The sequence below is a fragment of the Lipophrys pholis genome, assembly GCF_963383615.2.
Source record: "Lipophrys pholis genome assembly, chromosome: 7".
NCBI classification, from domain to species: Eukaryota; Metazoa; Chordata; class Actinopteri; order Blenniiformes; family Blenniidae; genus Lipophrys; species Lipophrys pholis.
Genome location: NC_137638.1, coordinates 27,251,060 through 27,273,859, shown reverse-complemented (window position 1 = coordinate 27,273,859; position 22,800 = coordinate 27,251,060). Strand labels below are relative to the sequence as shown.

At 46.0% G+C, this 22,800-nt stretch overlaps 1 protein-coding gene across 6 annotated transcripts in view; it reads right to left on the bottom strand.

Moving 5' to 3' along the window:
- Nucleotides 1–3,262: 3,262 nt before the first annotated feature.
- Nucleotides 3,263–22,800, bottom strand: part of fbrsl1 (fibrosin-like 1) — a 313,228-nt gene continuing 293,690 nt past the window's right edge. The window contains exons 8-20 of one of the 6 annotated variants that reach the window (XM_080467382.1): nucleotides 21,232–21,679; nucleotides 19,777–20,045; nucleotides 18,018–18,178; nucleotides 13,821–13,871; nucleotides 13,495–13,590; nucleotides 10,932–11,003; nucleotides 10,682–10,711; nucleotides 10,247–10,318; nucleotides 9,431–9,563; nucleotides 8,582–8,665; nucleotides 7,433–7,516; nucleotides 6,304–6,574; nucleotides 3,263–5,670 (exon numbers count right to left, since the gene is read on the bottom strand). In XM_080467382.1, the coding sequence (XP_080323508.1) occupies nucleotides 4,371–5,670; nucleotides 6,304–6,574; nucleotides 7,433–7,516; nucleotides 8,582–8,665; nucleotides 9,431–9,563; nucleotides 10,247–10,318; nucleotides 10,682–10,711; nucleotides 10,932–11,003; nucleotides 13,495–13,590; nucleotides 13,821–13,871; nucleotides 18,018–18,178; nucleotides 19,777–20,045; nucleotides 21,232–21,679 (3,071 nt within the window). In that variant the 3' untranslated portion in view covers nucleotides 3,263–4,370. Of the gene's footprint in view, nucleotides 5,671–6,303; nucleotides 6,575–7,432; nucleotides 7,517–8,581; nucleotides 8,666–9,430; nucleotides 9,564–10,246; nucleotides 10,319–10,681; nucleotides 10,712–10,931; nucleotides 11,004–13,494; nucleotides 13,591–13,820; nucleotides 13,872–17,566; nucleotides 17,818–18,017; nucleotides 18,179–19,776; nucleotides 20,046–21,231; nucleotides 21,680–22,800 lie in introns of all 6 variants that reach the window. The other 5 variants (XM_080467378.1, XM_080467379.1, XM_080467380.1 and 2 more) reach the window with 5 other exon arrangements.

Sequence of the window (22,800 nt, the reverse complement as noted above, 5' to 3'; positions counted from 1 at the left end):
TGAATCGTAATTCTCATTCTGTGACTTGGAAAAACTTCCGCCTTCCCGGGTGCCAACGGCTCTGAGGCGATCCCAGCGACGAGCCAGGGAACGCTCCGCTAACTGAGCTCTGGAGAAATACGGTCACGGCAAGATCCATATTCAAATAAACTTCACTCTTGGCCCGTGCACACAAGCCATGTTGTCACCAGCTGGCAGCGCTTCTCACCACCCCTTCAAATGCTGAGCCACTTTTGATTAACGTCTCCACGGCTAATCATGCGCATTGGCTGTGCCAAATTGGACAAGCCATGTATGGCCTCCATTTGCCTTGAAATATCTCGCTCGCTCTTTTCTTTCTTTTCTTTCTTTTTTTTTTTTTTTTACTTATTTGAAGCATTTCACACCACCCACCCTTCTCCTAAGTCTTCTCTTGTTAAGTGTCCATACATAGAACAGAGAGGGTGGTGTGGCGGCACGGAGCCATCCTGTGGGTCCGTGAATTAGAAGAGTATCACTGCCAGACGCACCCAGCTGCATAAATGTTATTCATTTTTTATGGCTTGTGTACATAATATGGCCAGTGTGGGGAGATTGTGAGGTTCCACCAAAGGCTGGAAAAATCCTCAGAATTGAATCAAAGTGGAAAACTTATTTTGGCTGGTGGCTGCTCTGGACCTCCTCTTTTTCCTGCTCATTTAATTCCTTTTCTGCTCCTCCCCGCCTCACGCCGAGCTCTCTGAGCTTCCTCTGTGAGTGATTTACAGTTTGTTCTTTCTCCAAGGCTGCACTGGCAGCTCTCCTCTGCACAGCAGCACTGGTGGCGGTCGTAACACATTCGGGATATTTGTCATAGGTCCAGAGGTGCAAAGACGTTAGACAGCACTTTGTCACCAGGGTCTGGAATTCACACCATTTGGCTGTTTCCAAGTCAGCTCCTTAACCACTGGCTGGCCTGGTTTCTGTCAGCTGCCGCTCTGTTGACATTGAGCGCTAAAAAAAGATGGCAACGTGGAAGGATGTGTGCTACTCGCCTTTTTAGGTGGTCAAAACAACATGCGGCGTTCAAAGAGCGCCGTGACGGGGATGCACTGCCAAAGCCCTTGACTCGATGCTCTCTCCCTATATTCACAGTTCAGATATAGTTTAGTGGCTCAGAATGGCTCTCGTCAGGGTTTGCTAACCCCCGCCGAGAGATGAGCTTGAACTCCGAGCATAGCCACATTCTCCCAAATCACCGGGCCCAGCGGAGGCACCGGCAATCCAAATGTGATCATTTCGGGGGGCCTCCCGTCTCATTACCAATCTCCATTTCAAAACAGCCTTCAAATGGGAACTAATGCATTAGCTCTCGCAGGGGAGAGAAAAAAAAAAAAGTCTACGGATCCACTACATTGTAGCTCAGAAACGCTTTCATACATGTTTTATCAGCGGGGGAAGAGCGAGCAAGAGAGAAAAGAAGCTTGGACCGAACCATTCATTTGTTGCCCATCTTATTAGCTTGGCACTGTGTTATTAGCTGCCATTGTGCTCTACAAAAGCCCCTTAGGCCTGTTCCACTGTTCGCTGTATCTGGGGTGAGCTCAGTGCCAAGCGCTTTTTGGAGGTATTTGAGACCATGAAAATTCAATCCCAAACCCTCAGCATTGAGGTTTCTCACAGATAAATGAAGGGGATTAGTGGAACAATAAAACAATGTCTTACCTCAGATACCACCGTATCCTATTAATTGGGATTACTGGAGAAATGTGTATTTGAATAAAAAAAAAAAAACACTAGCTTTTTTGTGACAAGCTGCTACATTAAGTCCTGTCATAGTAACAACGTTCCATAAATTGGAAATTATGAACAAGTAAATATAGAAAATCAGAATCAATCCCAGTTAAAAGAAAAGAAAAGAAAAGAAGCTTGGAAAGATGAAGAATTGCCCTGGAAAGGAGCTGACAATTGCAGACGCTGTAATAATCCACCTTGGGTTGGATATGCTAGGCAATGTGTCAATTGATTCCCATCTGATGATGGACTGTGTGCTGAAATAAATTGACCTTGCCAGACGATGAGTGAAATTGATGGAGCTTTTCATCTCCGGAGGGCCGTTCCACACTCAGCCGTAAAATGGATAGAGCACAGGACAGAGTGATTGAGTCGGGGGGAAATTTAAGGTGTGTGTTTTTCTTCCACCAATGCTGGCTTGGTAAATAATAGTTACAGGAAAAATCTGTACGCTGTAACAAGTACAGGGGTTAAGTACCTGTTGTTGACTAGATTATTAGGACTAAAAGCACACAGTGCCAAAGTGAAGCCGGCCACTGACAGATGCTACCCGGAGGAGGAATATGTGGTTCAATTACCAGGATCCTAAATTGAAAGTGATAGTGATTTAAGTCTTCCCAATGCAGCAACCACATTCGGGCAAACAGTCTTTTCAAGGAGCCCTTTTAAAAGCCCTGCTGGAGTGTGTGAGACACAGGAGCGCCATCGATTTTCAATAACATCCCCTAATGACCTGGCCATGGTTTGATCCACGCTGTCATTATGGGCTGATACCATGGGACGGGATTGGTGGGCCTCACAGCACACAGCAGCGGGATGAGTAGTCGGGGCATTATCAGGATGAATTGGCTGTCTCTGGACAGGCGGCAAGCACAGCCGAGGTCTTGTCAATAAAAGGACGGAGCACCTCTGGGCTCCCTCTGCGGCCCACTCCGGAGTGCCTTCCAGCCTCATTAAAAAAGCAGATGAGTGGTGAGCATGCGGAGAGGAGGCGTACGAGGAGAGTGGGGAGAGCCTCTTTTCCACCATCCGATAGCCTGCCTCCCAGGCATTGCTCCTCTTAATGAGTCCAGACCGCGGGTCAATATGCCGCTGGGCTGCCAGTCAATATCGGTTACCTGCAACACAAACACTCAAAACCTGCTTTCATACAAAATCAATGTTCTATTAGTCCCTCCCTGTATTGCCACGACCCAATCTCATCGATCCCCCCCGAAGAGCTCGGCGGCCCATGTATGACAGATTATGGTCAAATGATCTGATGGCTTTGGCTACTCTGAAAGCCAAGTCAGTTGCCTTTATGATTTCAAAGTAATAGCTCGGTATCAGATGAGCAAATACTATAAATGCTGAAAAGTGAGGCACAAGCATTATTGGCAGACCTATCAACGCCACATAAATATACCACTGAGGTGGTTTGGGACAAAGATAAAGTCACAGTTTGTAGTGGGCACGGACACAAATCACCACGACGAGCAACAAGCAAAATAAGAAAGAAAAAGTTTGACATTAGGTCCAAACTTTATTCCGTACATTTTAAACCATGAATGTTCATTGTAATTTTTTTGCACGCCTAAAACTCTACTTGTTTTGTATACAAGAGTCTAAGAAAAACAACTGCACAACACCACAAGGTTGACAGATAAAGTCCTTTTGCCATCCACTGAAAAGTGTCCTCCTTTCTGTCTCTGGGGCTGGTCCAGTTTGTGACTTGGAAGTCTTTCGGAAATTCCGTCATTATTTCATTGGTAAATATAAACATGGGTTATTCCAAGTTTCTTTCAATATTACCAGTAATGTCTGCTTCCTCCACATGATTTCTTCTTTCGGGTGCTGTGTGCTGCTTTGCATAGATTGCAGATGATCCATCTAGGCCTCTTGACAACACCCTCTCTTCATGCTTCCCATTCATTGGCCAGCCGTCTCTCTGACCAAGTCATTCCCCATGTTTCATTTAATTTTGTTTTTTTTGTAGAAATGGTTAAAAAGCCTAATAAATTTACATGGAAACCTTGCAGTGAAGGAATATCAACAAATTATTTACATCTGTTTTCTTTACAGAGATTGAACAAAGTCCTCATAATATATATTTATCTGCATATCTCAAAGGCAAAACAAATAAAACAAAACAAATAGGTAATGTAGCGTTGTACATCGTCATCGTTGAGGATATCCTGGTACCATGAGGTTAAATTTCCGAAGGTTGAAACCAAAATCCAGTCTTTACAGTGGATCATAAGGGATATGTCTCACAATCAACTGGGATAAATATTGTAAAAGGCGTGACCAATGCACAAAATACATAAAATTCATAGAAATGATATCTATACATGGAACAAGTATAGGAAATGTACAAACTCATTTCAGGACCTCTCTTTTCGCACAGAGCTGAAAAAGGTATTGGATTAATATATTAATAATTATCAAATATTTAAGTCGGAAATAAACGTACACATATTCGTGTTCTCCTGACCGACATTATTCAACCTCCAGTCCACTAAAACTTGTACAATCATACCCTTTCCCTTGGGGACTTTTGCTCCTCTGTGGTGAAGAGCAGTGCATTTTGTTCACAACAACCAGCGCCCAGTAAGACTTTGTGCACGTTTTCCAAGAAGCTACCGAGCCTCTACCTCTTTGGGGTTGCGAGATGGGGAGTAGTCTCTTGGGTCCTGGGTGTTAAGGGGGGTAGTCCTCCGGGGCGACAACGGCCTGGCACTGCCGGCTGGCACGAGGGGAGGGGGGGCACTGAGTGCCGCGGTGGGTGGTGTTCTGTTCAGAGGGCCATTGTGTCCCGTGGAGGGGCTGAGTCTCGGGTAGGGCATGCCGCCCAGGTGGGGCATAAAGGGGGGCATGTGGGGTAGATGGCCCTCCATGGGGGACTGGTGCAGCTGGTGGAGGCGCGCCCTGTCCAGCTCCTCCCTCAGGTGGAGGCGCTCTCGCTCCTCCGCCTGCTGCCGCATCCTCTCGTGCTCCCGGCGCACCTCCAACAGGTGCTCGTGGTGCGAGTAGTCGTGAGCCTCCCGCTCGCGGTAGGCTCGCTCCTGCTCGTAGACGCTGGGGAAGCGGTGTCCCTGCTCCGCCCTCAGCTGGAAGTCCATGCGCCGCTGCAGGTCCAGACTGCGGTACGCTTCTCTCAGAGGGTCCCACGGGAAGGCCGTGTGGGGTAGGCGCTCTCTTCCCGCCAGGGGGCTCACGCCCATGAACGGGGCCATGCGAGCACGGTCCAGCACGTTGAGGCTGCCCATCTGGGGCATGGCGCTCATGGAAAGCGGCAGGGAGTGCGCCATGGGGACCCCGTGCAGGCCGGGCCCCGGGATGTCGCTACCGCGAGGGGACGGAAGAGGAGGCTGCTGGGACAGAGGTGGATGGTGGTGGTGAGGGTTTCCTGGTTGGTTGGGAGGAGCGGAGAGGACTTGGATTGGTGGTTGGGGGGCCGGCTCCGAACTCACCACCATGACCTCTTGCTCCTCCTTCCTCTCCTCCTTAATCTTCATGTCATTCTTTACCTTGTGGAGGAGATCCGCAGGCGGAGGCTCTTTCCTATCAATGTCCTTGATGGCAGACGGAGGCCCACCAGCCATCTTCATGCCCTGTTCGCTGATCACGGTCTTGGAGTACGGAGAAGGAGACCGCTGGGCCGGTTTGATGGAGTCTTCCGATGGTCTCCTCTCGAGCATCTCCTTGCCCGGTGAGCGACTCTCCTTCACCTTCACGTCTGCCAGCGTGGACGACTCCCGGTGGCGCTCCAGCAGCTCCTTCTCCGCCTCCCGGACTCGGTCTACGCTGCCGCTGTGATGCCGACCCGAATCACTGGAGTTCTGGCTGTTGGAGCGAATCAGATTGCTGATCTGGTAGCTGACCGGCGCCGAGGCGGGAGATGAGCGGTTGGAGTGGCGGTTACGATCCACAGAATCCCTGAACGGAAATAACACAAGAGCTTCATTAGTGCCAACAGACGGTGCTTCATTATTATTTCCACGGAATAGTTTAGAAAAATACTGAATCCAGCGCTCCTCTCTCTGTCTGATGTTCATCACTCTCACACTTTATGCTAAAACTCCATCCAGACACCATTCTAATTGATTTTTGACAAATGACTTCTCTCAGCAGCTTGTTACGAGTCGGATTTGTGTCCGATTCCTTGCTGAATGTTGAAGAAAGTTCAGTTTAGAGACTAATGATTAGCTGACAGACTGTCGCTTATTAAAGTTATACAAACACATAAAGTCTGGGTCACATACGTGCTTCTGTTTTGTACAAGCACACATTGATTGCCTGGTAGATATGTAATGGAGTTATCCTATTTTAGGTGTAGTATCATGTCTGCAAAGTAAGCAAGTATTCAAACACCGATGTGTGGTTTTGATGTGTATGCAAATGTTCACAGTAGTATTATTTATTTACATTTGTCATGTGGAAAACGATCCCATTTGTTACTTGCTAGTTTGAGACAACGCCGCCTTACATACGGCCTCAACATTAAACAGTGAAACATTATTTCAGAACGTTTTAATGACGGCTAAATAAAAACAAAACGCAGCAGCTCACCTGTCTTTATCTTTTTCCTCTTTACCAATAGACGAGTCTCTCTTCTCTCTCTCCCTCTCCCGTTCTCTCTCTCTTTCTCGTTCCCTCTCTCGCTCTCTCTCGTGGCTGTTGGCCGAGCTGCTCCTCTCAGCGTCTGCGGTTTTGGGCCACTGTGGCGGGGTGGGGAAGGACGGCGGGGTGCGTCGGAGCCTGTTCCAGGTGTCGTGGTGGGGGCTGCCAAATGTGGGCAGTCCTCCTGGCCCCTCCTTGGTGCCAAAGACACTGTTGGACCCTGGAAGAAAGAGGGAGACAGGCGTGGGACCCACCGTAAGTTAATTGGGCACAAAACCTTCTTGAGGACACACAAGATGAGAAAGACTCCAACAACAAAAGCTGCTTTTGTCTTTGTCTCTGGAGGTTCTCTCAGTGAAGCTGTTTGAAAGAGTTAGAGGTTAATGGCTCCCCCCACCAGAGTAAAAAAAAACAAAAAAACTCTGCTCATTTGCTTTTAGACTAAAGAGCTTCTCCCCTCCTCTCCCTCCCCTTCCCTCCTCTGCACCGGATGAACAGGGGAGACTCACTTGCCCTCTGGAGTTGAGAGCTGTGAAAAGCCAAGGGAGACCTTAGCATTCCACGGCATGTCTATTCCAATCACATCCATTTTCACAACAGGGTGACCGATTTGGCACACAGAAATGGGAGGGATGAAGAGAAAGAGAGAAAGGCGCAGAGAGAGAGAGAGAGAGAGAGGGATGCAGGCGGGAGAGGAGAAAGCCCTCCATGGCGGTGCAGAAGGGGCTTGTCAAATAATTAATAGATGAATTGCCACCAAACGGCAGACCTGAGAGTGGCTGTTGGCAGCAGTGCAGCCAGATTAAAGCCAGGCTGTTGGGGACATGGTTGGTAGATGAAGTGGAGGCAGGGAGGAGGTTTGTCGTGGTGGGTTGTGCTGCCTTGTTGGGCCTCTCTGTGCTCGAGCTGTTTTGACACAGAAACTAGAGCTAAGTGTCTTGATTTTTTTATTTATTTTTGTTTGGCCCCTCCTGGCTCTCCCTGTGGTCTAACGCTGTCCTGCTCTGTTCTGTTAGTGGCCGCCGAGGCCAGATTGAAGGGGGGAGCGGTGGAGGAGGAGAGCGGGGCCAGCGCTTACCAAGCGAGGGGTTGCCTAATCCTCCGAAGGCACTGCTTGAAAGGTTGCCGAGGCCGCCAAAGGAACTGGAGCGACTGAAAGGATCTGCAAAATGCCAAACAGGGATTAGCAAACGGGGGGCTGGCTAGCAGTGCTCACCCCAACACCAACCCGTTCCACTCGGCTTTTCTCTTACAAGCGAGCTGGTTATTTTTTTTGTTTTTATTATTATTAGTCAAGCGCTGCCACCTTAACTCTCAATCTATGGTAATCCTGCAGTGGCCAGGTCACCTGGATGCTGAGTTCACTGCCACTAACTGGAGTGGAGTGTGTCTGACCCTGCTGGGGCTCGTAGAATAACACTGCTCGAGGGGGGTTTCTCTAGTTCAGGGGGCTGATTCTGAAAATGGACCGAGGAAAGACGGCGGAAAATACGAGCTGTAAAAACTACACTAGAAAGAGCAACAGCGACGTACCAGGGGAATGAGCGCCTGATAAGAGTTCACTGTCACAGACTACAGCTTCCAAATTCATAGAGGGAGCAAAGAAGTCAGTCATTTCATCCACTCATCATCTGTGCCCACATTTGAAATAAGCCGTACTCCAGCGGAAGATAAAATGTAACAGTCAAATAATTCAAAAATAGATGAAAAAATAAATCATGAAAACCCAGACAAAGTGCACGAGTCACTCCAGCGAAACGAACGGCCCATCATTAAGGAATACCAAAATAAGCCGTGCAACCTCACAGAGAGCAGTGTCATAACCGCGGCTGCACTGCGTAGAGTTTGTCCAAATAAATGAGGAATGACATATAGGTCTGCAGGCTGGAAACTACATCTTTTTAAACACCCCAGACGGAGTTATTTAAGGTTGCGCTATGAATCATTCTGGCTGATTATAGGATGGCTACACACTCCATTACCGTAAACTAGGAGTTTGCTTAAGAAGTGCTGCAGCCGGCCGTGGCCAACTGGATTCTGCGTTAACCTTGAAATGAACCTGGGATCAAAACTAGAAATATTCTGGATTTAAATTACACCCCGGTGGCTTATAATGTGTTTGAAACATGAGTGCAACAGAGGGAGTGGGTGAGTGAGTGAGTGAAAGATACATGGACAGAAAGAGGAGGGAAATGTATAAAAAAATTGTAAATGTGGGGTTACTTACACTTACCTGCCAAATGGCTCGGAGGCAGGAAGCCGCTGGGGTGGGGGGCAGGGCCGTACGGGGAGGGAGGTGGGTGTCCAGAGCCTACCACAACACAGATGATCACATTTTCTCATTATTTTTTTTATCCATTTGGTTATGCAGAATTCTCTATTCAGGACAATTGGAAGCCTGAACTCAGTGATTAGTGGGAGGATGAAATAACAAAATACAAACATGAGCAAACGTCAAGAAATACACGTCTGCTACAGCGTTGTAATATTGTTGAATAATCTTCTAAGCCCGCCACGGATGGCGGAGTGACGCCACCGAGCAAATCAGCCACTAATAATTTGTTTTTATTGCAGCTATTGCATGTTTGCGCATGAATCTACTGCAGCTTAGTGAGGTCAGTTCCTCAATGCGCCTCTTCCACAAAACACTGTTGCCATCACCGATATTCCATGAATTGTTAATGAAAGAACCAATTACCCAAGTGCCTCTGACACACCGCTGCATAATTACCAGTCAAAGGCCGATCTCCTCTCTGTTGCCCTCCAACGCAGGGCAAATCAGTCAATTACCTAACAGAGTCATACATATTCATAGACATATCTGACTCCCTTTACTGGCAAAACATTTCCTACGAAAGCACTATAATTAAGTGAACATTACATGAGAGGGTGGAAAAAAAAACAAAAAAAACCCCGATGCCATTTCAGTGCAGAGTTTTTTTGACATGTGGTTAGAAATGCTCATTTGCATGAAGGCAAAAATTGTGCCGACATGCTCTGCAAATGGGATAATTTCAGCCTTTTAAATGATTCGTCTGGAAGCTGCAGACACCAGGTATTCCGGGATGTGGCTGACCTGTCGAAGAGAAGAGGGGTCGCGCCAGGTCGTGGGGGTATGGGAACCCCGGGAAGACTCCTGGGGCAGGGGGGCGACTGAACAGGTCCAGCTTCCCATTCATGTCCAGCTTGTGAGGGTCCAGCTGCATTTGCTGCAAATAAAAGAAGAAAGCCAATGACAAAGACAGAGAAAATGAGGTTGGTCTGCAACTGTCACAAAATCCAACAAGAGAGTGAGCAGGGTTTATCCTCGGCTACACTTGGGGTGGGAGATCAGAGGAGGACAGAGACGTCAACAATGGCTGCATGTTTCCGATTCTGGCCGGCTGTGTTATAACAAATATATGTAAGCTGATTAGGGACACTAAATCCTTCATAACGGAGGTTCAGGGCCTAGAAGAACCGACATCGGCGGGTCGGTGGCATTAGCAGAGGATCTCCGGGGCAAGGCCACACCATCCGTTGTCATTAAGAGGAGTATTTCCACACAAGCATTTTTAGACTGTTTACATGTTGCATTTCAGCCAGTACAGCTACTGCACTATTCATTCATGATCTGCTTCTTCTTTTGTGGAGATGGATAGAGCCATGCATGCAGCCTTTGTGGCATATAGCAACAGGTGGAGACATACTTTTTGGTTTCCTTTCCAATGTTTCTACCTTTTCCTTATTAAATCAAGTAGTCTGAGTGAAAATCCCACTGTGACAGGATCAACCCTAACGTGTAGTCAGTAAAACAAGTCATGTGGGTGGTCAATCGATAACCAAAAATAGTGTGTTTGGCTTAACATGACAGCGACGTTCCTTGCAGGGCATCATTATTTATCTCACGCACCTTCATTTTCTGCTGGTGGTGGTAGATCTGCCACGCGATCTGGACATGCACTGCGCACCACTTGCCAGGTTTCTAAAAATTTAGAGAGAGACTGAGGTTAGCCTGCTGGCTTTGATATGGAGAGCTAAAAAAAGGAGTCTGGCATTGAGTTTTTCTGGCCAAACTACAAAGTGGGAGCTCGTCAGAATTCTTTTTTTTTCTTCTTCTTCTTTTTTTTTTGTCAACCAGGCAACAGATTAAGAAGATCGAACCCTGACTTTAACCCAATACAAGCCTCAAAGCTAGCCCACAAATGCAGCCACAACACTGCATTTGGGTGGTGGTGAATTGTTGAAGAATGTGCTTTTTGCTTTTTTTGTAAACTTTGTGGAATGGCCAGAGAGATGAAGCAAGATTTACAAAGAAAAATGAAAAAGGCTTAATGCATCCACTCACCCTAACAGACGTCCTGAATGGATCTGTTATCTGTACGGACAAACAGACGACCGTCATCATCGACAACAAACATTAACTGGAAGTTTATCTACACATGCCAATAGAGACGCACGAGGAGATACAAATGCAAGAAAATATGCCCTCACTTATTTCAGGCACACATATGTAGGGCATACATGTTGTTTTTTGTTGTTGTTTTTCAGAGAGCAGAGAGCCTGAACAGACGAGCTCAGCTCAGTGTGGTTCTTACCCGTGGATCTTTCTGTAGGAGTGTGTGAGGTACCGCTCCAGGACGGGCTGCCACGTCAATGGGATTAGAGGCCTGAGAGATAAAAAGAAAGAGAAATATGGGGTGATCAATAGTTAACGTCTACACTGTGTAAAAGGAACAAAACAAATATGACTTCTTATGCAATAATGAAATGGGGTTTGAAGAATCCCCAAAGAGTGTGCTGTGTGAAGGACCTTTAATTGCATATGCATTTGAGTTTTTTTCCCCAAACGTTCCCTTAAGGAAATTATTGACTATTGTAATACCACTCTACATTTTTTTTCCACTGTCATGACAAATATGATCACATACAAAATACCATGAGGCTTAGGCCTGAAGCTGGTGTCAGTGTCCTAGATTGTTGTCTGTCGTCTGGAAGTCAGTATAAAAAAAAGAAATTCAGTAAAACCACTGAAAGATCCTCCAGCTCGTGGTGCCAGCCTCGCTTTCATCCAATATCCTGCCTCAGTAGCACTATAGCTTACTAATCCTCAATTACTGGCACTTTACAGCTGATGTAGATAAAACTGCAAGGACGCTACAGGCGCCGAGCCATGGAGGGATCCACATCTGTGATCTTCTCATCTCGCTTTAAGTCTTTGGAGCGCGAGCGTCCATATCAGGCTTATTAGTCTCCCCCTGCATCGTCGGGGAAGGATGAGTCTGCAGGGTGACCCGGGTTGCCAGACGCCACAAACAAACACACATCTCCAGCCCGCAGTCCCCAAGCTCATCTCCAAGAATACTTAGCAGGGGCTTTGGACGCATAAGAGTGTTCCTTGAACCATCTGGAGGGGCGCTGCCACAAAAAAAAAAAAAAGGGCCCCTCCATGACTGAGCCCACTGGGAATAAGGCCAGCGGATTTAGGCCAGCTTTGATTGGTGGCTTACTTTAGGTCACAGGCCGTGAGCATCTGCCACACACACACACACACACACACACACACACACACACACACACACACACACACACACACACACACACACACACACACACACACACACACACACACACACACACACACACACACACACACACACACACACACACACACACACACACACACACACACACACACACACACACACACACACACACACACACACACACACACACACACACACACACACACACACACACACACACACACACACACACACACACACACTTCAAGTCCCCTGCATCTTCTACAGAGACAGGAATCACTTTCTTATCTTGGGCTCAGCCTGTCTGCACATGCAGCTCTCCGCTCCGGTTCACGTTCAGTCGAGTTTAACAGAATATTATATTGGATTTAATGAGATGTGTTTGTGACCTAAGACACAGCACGAGGAGTGAATATGCGATGGGTAAGCGTGTAACCAAGTATTTGGCGTAATTCTTTTCTTCATAGTTTTATCGGGCAAGTGACTGTGTTTCGTAACTTCATTCAAAATACCAACTGTGACTCGATGTCAATCACAGAAGACATGAGAAATATACGTGCACGACGCATTGAAATAAGAGCTGCTTGTGCACTATTTTTAGAAATTTGTAATTAATGACAAAGCAATGGCATTCTGCCTTAAACTTGTCATAAATCAACAGCAACACTGTTGTATGCCTCTTTACTTTATATAAAAAAGCACCTCCAGTTAGTTTGCCAGGTCAAATGATTAAAGTCTGACAAAATATGAAACGTCGGGACAGTAATTATTCACAGTGCTCATAAAACAAGAAACAACAGACACATTTGGGGCATGTTTGGCAACCTTTGTGGAGAAAAAAAACTAAACAAAAACTGCAACAGAAATATTTCAAGCTATAAATAATGAAATATTTTATTTTTGTCAGTCTTCCACATTTCACACTGATCTCATGATAAGTAAAAGACAGCATATTCAAAGAACCAGCAGGAAGCCAGTGGAACACAAATTATTAATTTGTGACTTTTGTGTCTTTCAAGTCTCGGGTAAAAAAGTGACCCTTGATTTAATCCTTAAAAAGTCTCTAGGGTTGAAAATATTGGTGCCTGATAAAAAGGTTCATAGTATTTCATGTCCCTCAATGTGTCAACAGCAGCATGTTTTTTTTCAAACATCCCCAGAGTTCACCATCTTCTCCTTCCTGAATAAAAACTTCTGCATTGAGCTCTCACCTAAATTATTGGAGAACTGTAATAAAACTTCTCCACGTAGTCAGAAGCACTTGGAATACTTTGTATTATTTATCAGATTTGAGCACAACTGTAGTCCGTCCATCTTCTCCCTGAACTATACTCAGTGCGCACAGCCTCTCTGATGCATGAAAAACCCTTTAAACTGCACTACATACCGATGGCAAGTTAAGTTGTTTTTCACATAAACAGACTCTACTTGAGTGCAAGTGATTTTGAAAAAAATATATAAGAAAAAAAGGTCAACTCGCAATTTCCAATTCTGTTTTTGCCTTATTGCGAGTTGTTATTTTGTCTGAGTTTCAAGCGAGTAGACACTTTGGGGATTTGCTCTGTGTGTTTTCCTCCCTGCAATGTCCGGCTGAGGGCGGGGGTGTGGGTCTGACCTTGGGCTGGAAGGCTCCTTGCAGCGAGCTGAAGGGTCCTGAGTGTGGGAGCAGCGGGGGCATGCCTGGCATGGTCGGGGGATAGGAGGGGAAGAACTGGGGAGAAAAGGGGGGGGGGGAGGACGGGAGACACACACACACACACAAAAAAACAAAAACACACAAAGCAAAAATCATACAGTGATACGTACAGGACTCAAGCGTGTGCAGCACACAAAGCCACGGCCACGTTTAAACGCTCTCACGGCAACATTCAAATATGTGTAATATTTGATTTGCCAAAATGCAAATTACACATTTACATGAGATCAACAAAAGAAACTCACGTTTGAATGTCTGATGAAGGGATTGTCCAGCTTGGGGGTGTATTTGTCGAACTGAAAAAGATAAAGAAGGGACAGGATTAGCGAACAAGCCTCAAAAATCTTTCACGTAATCCTGCATGCAAAGGGCCTTCTTTACTAACGACGTCTCATGATTCCTAACATTACCAGAAAACAAAATACATGGACAACATCTGTCACTGGTAATAAGCAGGGTTTGATCCAGAATAATAAGCCCCGGAGTAAAAGCAGCTGGCTTGCGCTGGTCACGGGTTTACTTAAACAGCATGGTCAGATAGGCAGTTAAATTGCTAACAATACGAGCGCTTTAGCAGGCTGCCAAGATGAAGACAGCCTGCATGATTTTCCAATTGAGCATACAGACATTGGGCGTGGAGGTCCGGCTTAGGAATCAGACCATTTTAAAACCAGACCAGTTGTTTCTATTCACTGGAAAATTTGCAGAAATGTGAATCTAATTGCTTTTGACTGCTAAGGCAGTTTATTTTTTTCCCTTTTACAAGCCCCCATGGTATAGAGAAAAAGTTGAGGGGGGAGTACATGGAGACGCAGAGCTTGTTTTTAGTGTTGGAAAACCAGACTTCAAAACAGATTCAATCAAAAAGCAGGTTTGTGCAGAAAATCACACACGGAGCATACGAAGCTTGAACCCTCTGTCTTATGTGATTGAATCTGAGACGAGTGAACGACGTCTGCTGGAGTTAAGAGCTGATTTCAAAGAGATCAATGTGAATCTAACAGCAACCTGACTCAAGGAAACAATGCGAGGGAACCTTTTCTGCGACAGCACTTGTGCATATTAGAGTAATTCCATCTCCAATGAGCCATTTTTGGCCTTTTTCTTGCCACAACTGTGCGGTTATAAAGTTTCCAATCAAGTCCAGAACAAATGTGAATCCAGTCAGTAAGCTGAGAGAGAGAGAGAGAGAGAGAGAGAGAGAGAGAGAGAGAGAGAGAGAGAGAGAGAGAGAGAGAGAGAGAGGAGAGAGAGAGAGAGAGAGAGAGAGAGAGAGAGAGAGAGAGAGAGAGGAGAGTTGCCCTGCGTATGAAAGGAGACTTTGTACGTGGTTCTCTATTTTGAAAACGTCTAATTGCAAGTGACAGTAACTTATTCCTATTCCGCAAACACACAAACCATTTGCAGGTACTTTTTGCGAGTGTTTTCACAAAGCTCCCTTGGCAGGCTCAGATGTTTCGGGTTTGCATAAAACGCAGAAAATGAACGGGTATGAATCAGATTTTCTGTGTGCGCGTGTGCTGCGACACGGGTGGCTGAGGCGGGAGCGGGGCGAGCGAGGGGCGAGCAGGGCCGGCGGCGGATCCGCGGGGTTTGGGTCGGGGGCCCTCCACTGAAACTGGGGACCATTCACATCTGCACACAAAATGGCAGCAGCAGCAGCAGCAGCAGCAGCAGCAGCAGCAGCGGCGGCGATGGTGTTAGCGGCCCTGTTTGTGGGCGATAATGGGCCAAAATCAAAGACAGACGGCCTATTGAGAGGAAACACCGAGCCAGCTTCCGAGCTCATTAAACAGCTCCTCTGCATTTCTGAAGGCACAGCCTGTTTAATGCCTGACACTGGAAAAGGGATTTTGGCCGCTTTATGGCCTTGTAAAAAAAAAAAAAAAAAAAAAAAAGAAAGAAAGAGAGAAGAGGAAGAAAGAGGAAAAACAAACTCCTGCCTTTATAATTTATGGCGGCTGACACAGTTTTATAGAAGACAGCTTTGGCTAATTAAAGCCTAATATTTCATCTTACAACAATTAAGGCTATTCCTTGTCCAAAGACACAGCGGGGCAAAGGGGCGGGCATCCAGTGATGCCATTTGGCAAGCCAGCTGCTTGAGGGTGGAGAACAATAAACAAATATAGAGGCTTCATAATTTCATTAATTACAGCCATTAGCCAAGGGCTGTTACATAGTTGAAATGACATGGGGCGTCTGGAGAGCGGCAGGGAAAAAAAAGACAGAGAGAGAGAGAGAGAGAGAGAGAGAGAGAGAGAGAGAGAGAGAGAGAGAGAGAGAGAGAGAGAGAGATAGAGAGAGAGCGAGAGAGAGAGAGAGAGGGAAGGGGAGGGGGGGTCCGACTGGGAAATACTTCGTCTGCCTTTTAAGACAAAAAAAACCCAAAACAAACAGTAAAAACAACCACAACATCATCATTACTCCGGCTTTTCTAAGCAAGCACCAATGAGGAAAGAAACAGCTTTGTTACTGAGGAGAAAAAGGAAGGGGTAAAAAGACACAAGTTAAAAAAAAAAAACAACAACAACAACACAACAGCAAAGGGCAGTAATGACTCAAATCCCAGTGAAACAATGCAACAAGAGACGGGTGTTTCTATGCAATGTTGGAATTAGCGAGATGGGGAAAATCATCTCTTTCATCTTCAAACGCAGGACTGCAGATAATTTCTACCATGTCAGGAATGAACAGCAGACCAGATAACAGTGTGTGTGTGTGTGTGTGTGTGTGTGTGTGTGTGTGTGTGTGTGTGTGTGTGTGTGTGTGTGTGTGTGTGTGTGTGTGTGTGTGTGCTGGCTGAAAACCCATCTAAAGGGTCTCTATACTTATCTGAGACTGTGCCATAAATACCAGAGCTTTGATTTCTAATGTACAGGATGGGGATAATCTTAGAGCGGGGCCTTAATGGGCCCACAGGCTCTTAATCAGAGGTCATGACATGATGGATTAGATCTATTAGACTAATGCCAAAAAGCTACAAATGGGGGGCCCCTCTGAATCGACTGTCAAGAGATTGCTGTGCATTTGAAATGATGGATGAATAGTCATAACCCTTTTTTCCTCTGTGCTAATCTGAGAGCTGCCAGTGCTGGACCCCCCCGCCCCCCCCCCCCCCGACATGATGGCAGTCAAAGCACAGAAGCAATTAGAAACATTATCAAAACAGTTTTACGGTGATGTCATCCCCCCCACCCCCCATCCCCCCACCCCCTCCTCTTCTGCAATGAAGTCATCTGACCGACTGCAAAGCTTTGAAAATTTGTCCATGGAAACTACGGTCGCTGTCGGGGCCGCGCACACGCATACGTGGCGAGGCCCTCGCACACAAACACTCGAGTCAGCAGGAAATCATTCCGGCGTGCACCGATCAGTTTGACTGTCGTCAACAAGCACATGAAAACATTTAAAACACATCCAGATGCGAGCAATCGGCCGGCCTGGCTTCAGGCGGTCGTCGCTTTTAATCACTAACCAGCAAAATCTGTGTTGGAGTTTGGAAGGTGAAGGTGAATAATTTGGGTGGAGTCTGGAAATCAGTCTGCGTTCTCGTCACCAGTAACTAAAGGCCTCAATTGTTCATAAATCCACTATGAATGATATAGTTGCAGAGCATGAATGAATCTATTTAATTGTCTGATGTTGGCCAACATTAGGAGACATGCTGATGCGTGTGTATGTGTGTGTGTGTTCGTATGATGGGAGATGGCGTCTATTAGCAGATTAGGATTAGACTTTAACCAAATGGAGCCCATGTTATGCTCCCAGCCTGGTGTCAACGGGACAGGAAATTCAAGGCAAAATCAAACGCTATTTTTTTCAGGAGGTGTTTCTACTGCTGCGGGAAGTATTTGGTCAATTTCGGGGTAAAAAAAAAAAAGGGGGGGGGAGGGCGGGGGTTGACCGAAGAGGATATCGGGTGGGGTGACAGGCGAGTTGGTGGGAAGTTACGGGAGCTTTTATATATATTTTTTTTACTTATCCTCACATTTCTGGCTTGGGTACGCACCATGGGAGGTGCGGTGGGCGGGGTGAGGATGGCGGCCGGGGGCAGACTGGCGGGGAAGGGCGTGAAGGTGTGCTGGTGGGTGTGTTGGTGCTGGTGCATGTGCTGATGTTGGTGAAACTCGGCCCTCAGGAGTGACACAGGGGCCAGCGGCGAGGCGGAGGGCCCCCGGCCCCGCTCTGAACTCTGAACCAGGAAGCGGTTGTTCAGCTCCTGCCTCAGGAGGTCATGCTCTGCAAGAAAGGAGAGCGAGGAAAACCGAAAACAAAAAAAGGAGGGAGGGAAAAAAATAAAATAAAAGAAAGAAAGAAAAAACGGGGAGGGAAAGGGAAAGTGGGGTGGGGCGAGGGTGGGGCGGGGGACAAGAAAAAAAAAGGCACGGGCGCCCAGTCAGTCTTACAACAAGGGTAGAAGAGAAAAAGAAAATAGTCACCTGGCATTCTCTGTTTCTCCAGCTCATGCTGTGAGGGTTTTCTACGTGGGGACTCATTGGTGGTGGTAAGAGAGTTGCCTGTGACAATGTGCCAATCAGAATCCCCGAATGAGGCTGGCAATACATGATTGGTTGGTTGAATGATATCAACAGGCTGGTATCTAAAGACAAGAGAGAACCAAGAGTCATCCCAGCAGAAAACACACACACACACTCTTGCCCTCTATTAGAAAGTTTGGCACACAAAGTCTGGGGACATCATCACTGGAGACATTATTATATATATATATTTTTTTTATATTTTAATTGCAGCATAAGAATTACTGCTTTGACCAATAACTTGATACCAATCACATATATTGCTGGCTACAGAAAGCATGAATCTTGTTGATTTGAGGTGACCGACTGCACCATATTTCCACATGTGACTGACGATGCCTCCAGCTGTGATGGCTGCCCAGTCGCTAGCTGACATTTTACAGTGAGGTGTTCCGACCCCGTTACAGTGACCTTAAGACCTTTGTAAAAAAGTATCTATACTAATATGAATACGGCCCATCTTAGAAATTGATTCTCTACCAGTGACCCTAAGACAGTTATTTTGAATTTTAGTTTAATTTTTTTCCATTCTGTACTGCCCAAGGGTTTCTTAAACTATGGATGAGGTTATCAGAGGTATCTATAGCTGCTGGACAAAATAAACTCTAGTACTGATATTGGCAGTAAAGGAACAATCTAAGTTTACATGCTGTCTACAGTTTTAACATAGTAATTTCATTTTCTGGAGGACACCTTTTGTAATAACACAAACCTCACTGCTAAATGTGTTTCATTTCGAGCGTAAAAAGATTTCCGTGATATAATTTACACTAACACCTTCGCCTTTCTGTTTAAAATCTGTAGAGTAGGATCAGAAATAGACGAGTGGGTTTGGAAAAAAAGACACATGCCTCTAAAAAGATATGCCTGGGTGATATGTTTACGTGCAGAATCAAAGGATAAACGGATAAGAAAAAATATTAAATGAGCACTTACCAGATCAGTAAAACACACATGAACAGTTCAATACTTTTGACACTATTTAACATATTTTGTCAAATCATGACCAGAAAAATCTCCAGCAACATAATGCAGAGGGCTCGAGTGTGCTCCAACTGCAGATTTTCATGCATCAACGAAAGAAATCTTTAATCCCAACATTTCTGAGTAATGTTATAAAGTGTATTTGAAAATAACAGCTGATCAAAGTGATAAAGGTCTGGAGTGGGCAACTGATTCCCCCAAAGGGCAACATGAAACCTGAGCATTACAATCGAGGGTCGAGACATGAGTCGACTTGAATTTTGCCCAATAACAATCATCTCTTGATTAAAAAGTTGTTTTTTTAACACAATTTTATAAGCTACTGTTGCTTTGTGTCACTTTTTCCTCAGACTTTTCCTGTTTGTCTGGAAATCATAATCGAATATTTCAAAAACATTTTATTTTGAAATACCCAATTTGGGAGATAATAATTGTAAGTTCTACTCGACACAACTAATAATGCAATACAAAAGCCAATAATGTGAAAAAATGTGACGAGTTTAGATGTAATGAAGCCAATAACAACAGTAATTTTCATTTTCTGCAGGACTTGCCAGTGACACCCTGAGGGCCTGTCAAGCAGAGTTAAAGGGCCACATGATACCCAAGTCCTTCCTAAAGCTATCTCAGTACTTTGGTGTCTAAACTGGAGCTGCAATGCGGTGCGCGGCTTTACCTGGGTAGGGGGTGCCGGCAGGGTGCCCGGGCACCACTAAACTGTTGGTTGGTAAGGTCGGTGGTGGCGGCAGTGTGGCTGGGGTTGCAAACATGGCCGAATGGCGATGGGCCGGGCTCCGTAGGGAGGAATAGTGCGAGGTAGAGAGATTGGCTATGGACAGAGGCAAGGCGGGGGCCGAGGCCGGTAGCCCACTGAGGTGGTGGTGGTGGTGGTGAGGGGATGGAGGCAAGTGTTGTTTGGGGAGACCCAATGGACTGCTGCTGTGGCTGAAGATTCAACAGGATGCAAAGAAAAAAAACTATTGTTATTTTTCACGGTATAAATAAATGCAATGTTTGATCAGTTTGGACATCCAGACAGACGGTATATTTATTACATACTTTGGCTTTCTATTGCAGCTGAACTGATGATGTGTTTGATACTTTGCTTTGACAACATAAGAATGATTTTCTAATAACACTTCATATATTGAGGTTAAAAAAACCAGCGAGGGCACACTCTGAGAAGATGAGGTGAAATGGTCGGATGTGATGAAAGTATCCTACAGCTGTAGAGCTCAATGAAAAACAGTAAATCTGACAATTGGATATTGCAAGCTTTTAAGATGGGGAAAAAAGATAAAAAATCAATATCCACACCAAAACACACTAAAATATAGAAGTGTGGATTTGATGACATTTAGTTTGTGATTTAAAAATGATGTCAGGCTGTTTTTATCAATGTTTCTTTACTGACAGAAACACATATTCTACAAACATAACTAACTGAAGAGGGTGAAGCACAGAACTCCTTCACTGTTAAAGTCTCTGGTGGATTTTAACACACACCACTCGAAAGGGAAAAATGTTCAACTCGGTCTCCTATATGGTTTTCTCTTCATCTGTAAAATGTTATCTCGGATTTAGGACTCTTCTTTAAACAATCTCCCAGTTTTTCCCAGCAGAGACTTTGTTTGAGGCTAACATAGTTGCACTTTTAGGATTGAGCTTGAAACTGTTATAAAGCTTAACTTTAAGCTGGTTCAGGCTACCCTGGAAGATTTTCTACTTCAGCTGCTTTAGGTTTGGACTGGGAGACCTTTAATACACCGGGCTGATCTTTTCTTCACTCGCCATACATTCATATGTCATCGTTGCGGGACACGAACATCATTTGCTCTCTCTCCTTTCTATAGAAGTTCTTGGCGTGGCTCCTGCAGCGAGCGGATTGTTCTGCTTTCACGTCAACTTCTTTATTTGCTGCTTTCTTGTCTTTTTCCTCTCACACGATCCCCCTAACCTCACCTGGTTCTACTGAAAACAGCATCTGGTTCTGCAGAGGTTTCTATCAGTTGAGTTACTGTCGCCTTCACTTCCACCTAAAATTGTTTTGTTTTGTAAAAGTGCCATGAGATGGCTGCAATTGAACAATGAAAGTCAGTTGTATTGGTTTTGTTTGCATGTGACAAGTTACCTGATGTCGTGGATGCTGCTGTACTGCAGCGGGTGGTGCAGCTGGTGGCTCAGCGAAAGTTGCCGCGGGTGATGCTGCGGGGGCGGGAGCACACGGGGCTCCTGGTGCACGTGCGGGTGCGGGTGCGGGTGCGGGTGCGGGTGGGGAGGGTGGAGCTGGGGGTGGGGAGGCGCCCTCAACAGGGGAGGAGTAGGGGCAGGGGGCGGAGGTGGCGGCTCCTTCTTGACGCTGAGAGGAGGCGGGGTAGGCAGGCGTGACCGAGGTGGATGTGGGGGCGCCGCCGCCGCTGCGGGGGCAGGGGAGCCCGTCGGTGCCGAAGCCGGGGTGGGGCTGGGCACAGGGGGCGCGAAGGGCACCTCGCTGATGCTCTGCTCCTGGCTGCGCTGGAGCCCGGAGACTTTGGCTGAGGTACAAGTCTTGGACTCGGGACTTTCATTCGTTGGCACACCTGGCAAGAATGGAAACAAAAAACAAGACACACGTGAGAACAACATTTCTAACAAGCGAATAGTCAACCTTCTGATTAGATGGGAAAGTGTCTAATAATAAAAATGACAGCTGGTTGTGGGAATTCATCAGACTGCAGACTATCCATGAGCTTCAATGACGAAGTGGAAAAGAAAAGCTCTCTTCACTCTATAATGTTGTCCCTGTGTCTTCTGCCCAAAGTTCCTCTTGTTTCCTTCTCCCTAGGTTCCATTAAGTGTTTAATCAGGTCATTTTCATGCTTGACTATAATCAGATGATCCAATTTCTTCCCGCGATCCAGTCAGTATGAATAAATCACAGCTAATTAAAGTTAAATGTCGGCCCCCATTCAGGGCTTTGCTGAGCACACAATCTGGCATGAAATAATTATGTTTCAATTGTGCTGTGAAGAGAGATCGCGGCCCCTTATCTTGGCCTCTCTGCCACTGCATCTTTCTGTCCTCCCGTCCTGTCCTTTCAGGGGATATGGGAAACCACAGCAGAGCACTGTGAACTCAGGCACTTTGTCTTTACCATTCATCAGAGGTCTTTTCAACGGAGAAGGAGGTTTTACAATCAGCATTCCACCGAACAACGACTTCTCATCCTTAGGCTGTTGCCGTTTAATGGCTGTAATTATAGGCTGTTGTTAGCGGGGAAATCAAAAGTGGCAGAAAATGCAGCATCTTTTCTACACAAAGGATGTCAACGCACTTATGGATCTTAATGAAAAGACAAGACATTTGGCGATCTTGTACTTCTCTCACCGTTAAACGACAAGGAAAATGGGCCAATAAGAAAGTGAGCAGGAAGACATGGCAGCACTATAATTGCAGAGATTTTTTACTGCTATAGCCTCGACACACAAAAAAAAGAGAGAGAAGAGAAGCCACTCCTGGTGAAATTAAAATTGAAGTGATCGAGAAGGTGCATAAAGACAGCCAGAGACAGAAGGGCGAAGGCAGCCCAGTGGTGATGACGCTCTCTTAGTGGCTCTAATCTACAGCTAAGATGCAGCAGTACTTCAGTTAAAAGGCTTACTAGCGCCTCAATTAAAAAAGCTCCACGGGCGCTCTCGACGGTAACAAAAAAATGAGAAGA